Here is a 3,283-nt window from a genome sequence, read left to right as displayed (position 1 = left end):
TCACATAACATAATATTATGACAATACGATACACGTATAAACGTGTGAACACGTGGGTAAAAACGTGTAAACACGACACACACGCGGCCACCTGTTGCGTAAAGACTTATTATTAGAGACAGGATTTTGCATTTAATGTTTCGCATTATGAATGCAGTCAATGGATTTTCAACGATCGTAAACGCGTGATCGAATAAAACATTTTTGGCATATTTTCGGTGTTAGTGCAGATTATTTTCATACAGAAATGATGCACATTTCATCTGCACGCTATACGCTTTAAATGAATTATAAGAAAAAATTATAAGAAAATTTCAAGCTAGATCGTAGACCGTTTGTGACGACCGGAATCGGATGATCCGTTTTATGATAATATATTATAATAATTATTAAATCATGGTTTAAGTGTATGTGTGTTTCTGGTCCCGTGACTTAAAATCCACCGATTGACGATAACACCTGTCTGTAAATAATATATTTAGATTTATTTAAATTAAGTTGTACATTGTATTACTATAGCACCGACATTTAACCTTATCTAAGCATATTTTATTAGCCATTCTCATCAAATCCTCAAAATGTGTATGTCTTAACAAAATCACGTCACGTCACAAATCACGTCATCAGCGTAACAATACATTTTTCCATAGGAATGTGTGTATTTAAAAGACAATTTATATATATTATAAATAATATAGGATCAAGAACAATGCTCTGAGGAACTGAACAAGTATTACAATATATAATATATATATATATAATCATCACCGTATTCCATTATTTAGTCTAACTTTCTGTGTTCAATAAGAAATAAAAAATTAAGTATAAGTGGTGTTGTACCACAACAAGAAAACTTTTTAAGGCGCACTTAATGATTAACGGGATTGAAAGCTTTTTTAAAGTCTAAAAATATGCCTCGAACCTTAAACTTGTTGTCAAGATTATTATGTATAAAATGAGATGTTTTGTTCTAAAGGATCAGTATTCGACATATTTGAGCGAAAAACATATTGATTGTTATTAGGTATTTATTTGAAATGTATATTAATTTGAAAACTGGATTAATCTTATTTTCATACATTTTTCAAAAATGTCCGTTGAAGTTAATGTGCACATCATGACAAGTGACATAACATTTTTTCCATATTGATATCAAATACCTGTACGGCTGTAGTAATACTATTATTTTGAATTTTTTAAGTGCATATTATATTAAAATTTAAAGTGCGTGAAGATCCGGTCTTGGTTTATTACACATTATATAGTAATTTATTTATTATAAAAAACACAATAGAAATCAAAGTATTATAATATTACAAAAAAAATATAACAGTGGCCGAGATAACATCGTTAATTATTACGTCTACGACGAAGTGTCAGACTCCAGCTGAACGTCGGCCATCACAAGCGACGGATTCTCCACGTACGTCTTCCAGTCCTTGAAGAACTTGGCCACCGCGGCGCCGTCCAGGATCCGGTGGTCAGCCCCCCAGGACACACCCATGACGGGCGTTCGGACCAGTTGATTTTGGTCGTCGTACCGTGCCCGGTAGTTGATCCGGCCCAACGCGCCGATGGCCACCTCGGGCGGCAGGATCATCGGCTGGAACGCGGAGCCTGCGATCGAGCCCATGTTGGACAGCGTGAACGTGCCGCCCGTAACGTCGGCTGGCGCCAGCTTGCCAGCCGCGGCCTTGGCCCTGAGTTCGGCCAGTCGGCGGGCCACGTCGACCACGGATAGCGTTTGCACGTCCTTGACGTTGGGTACGGCCAGCCCGAGAGGCGTGTCGATGGCTACGCCGATGTTGTGGGTCCCGTTGGGCCTATACGAAGTGAAATCGGGGCTGGCGGTGCTGTTGATACGCGGGTGCCGGGCCAACGCCAGTGAGGTGGCCTTCAAGAGGAACGGCAATAGCGTCAGCTTGATGTGTGGTGCTAGCTGTGCCTTCAGTTCCATCAACCGCGTTAGGTTTACCTCGTCCGTGATGACCAACGTCGGTATCTTGTTGGACGCCTCCATCGTGTTCCGCATGGTCTTTGCGTAACCGGTGAGCGGCACGAAATCCTGCAGCGGCGGCGGCGGCGGCGGCCGGCTGCTGACTGCTGCTTTGACAGGGTCGGGGGTGGGGGCTGACCACTGGTCGGCGAGCCCGAGTAGGTCCTCTTTGAGCACCCGACCGTCTTTGCCGGTACCTCGGACCGCGGTCAGATCGATGCCCTTTTCGGCGGCGATCCTGCGCACCGCGGGAGTGGTCAGCACCTGTGCTGATACGCCTGCTCCGGCGGTGTCCCCGGCCGCGGGCTCACCAGAAGACTCGGCGATGACTTTCTCCCCATCTGCAACTACTTCCCCTCCCGTCGCCACTTGCTCTGCGGCCGCCGTCTCGCCGTCCTCGTTCACCTCGATGTCCACCAGGGCGCTGCCCACCCGGGCCATGGCGCCCGTCTCGTAGTGTAGCTTGGTCACGGTGCCCGAGTACCGACTAGTTATGGTCACGGTCGCCTTGTCGCTCTCCACCTCACACACATCGTCGAATTCGGATACCACATCACCCACGTTCACGTACCACTCCTTGACGGTCACCTCGCTGATGCCCTCTCCGATGTCGGCCAACACGAACGGTACGATTTTTTTGTCGGCGCGGGTACTATAGCCGGCGGTTGCGGAGAAGTCGGTGGCTTTGCAGGGGCCGCAGCTGAGGTGCACGAACGACCGCCTCGGTCTGGGCGCCAGCGGACGGCGCGTAGACCCGACCACGCATTTCCGGTCGTCGGTGGACCGATGACGGACGCCGGCCACGAGGATCCTGCAACGCGGTGTGGCCGCGGCGACGGCGGTGCGTCTCGCCGTCAACACGCCGGCCGGGAACATGGTCGCCAATCAGCCGCTGTTTGCACGCCGTACGCGGAAGACGAAATATGATTTAATTTTATGCGGCTGCGTATTATCGATATGGTGACTATACGGTGTTCGAGTGCAGTACACGTTGCCGTTGTTTACACGCAGACGCATCACCGACCGCGGTATAGACTGATTACCATCGGATTCCGCGAGTCCGGGCCGATGCGTGCGCGCATGTTAATCAGCTGAACTCAAGGTCAAAAAACGAACGCACGCGAGTGTAGGTATAACGACCGCCGTCCGATACGTTGCAGTGCTTTTTAAAATGCGATAACGCGCTTGTTGCAGGTGTCTATCGGTTTGGTGGGCACCTGTATATGGCTACACGTATATTGTATTGGACGTGTACGCTCTGTAGTGCGCATCAGACACGTACAACAG

General features: G+C 48.0%; 1 protein-coding gene across 1 annotated transcript; it reads right to left on the bottom strand.

Moving 5' to 3' along the window:
- Positions 1 to 1,218: 1,218 nt before the first annotated feature.
- Positions 1,219 to 3,057, bottom strand: LOC111031428 (lipoamide acyltransferase component of branched-chain alpha-keto acid dehydrogenase complex, mitochondrial). Its single transcript, XM_022311350.1, has one exon. The coding sequence runs from the start codon at positions 2,870 to 2,872 to the stop codon at positions 1,364 to 1,366; it is 1,509 nt and encodes a 502-aa protein (XP_022167042.1). The 5' UTR covers positions 2,873 to 3,057; the 3' UTR covers positions 1,219 to 1,363.
- Between the last annotated feature and the right edge of the window lie 226 nt (positions 3,058 to 3,283).

The sequence above is a fragment of the Myzus persicae genome, unplaced genomic scaffold (genome assembly GCF_001856785.1).
Source record: "Myzus persicae strain clone G006 unplaced genomic scaffold, MPER_G0061.0, whole genome shotgun sequence".
NCBI classification, from domain to species: Eukaryota; Metazoa; Arthropoda; class Insecta; order Hemiptera; family Aphididae; genus Myzus; species Myzus persicae.
The sequence above is the reverse complement of the archived record's forward strand: the minus strand, read 5'-3'. Positions and strand labels throughout refer to the sequence as shown.

Bases quoted from the DNA above. Each gene is read 5' to 3' on its own strand.
- LOC111031428 (XM_022311350.1), bottom strand. From the start codon at position 2,872: ATGTTCCCGGCCGGCGTGTTGACGGCGAGACGCACCGCCGTCGCCGCG.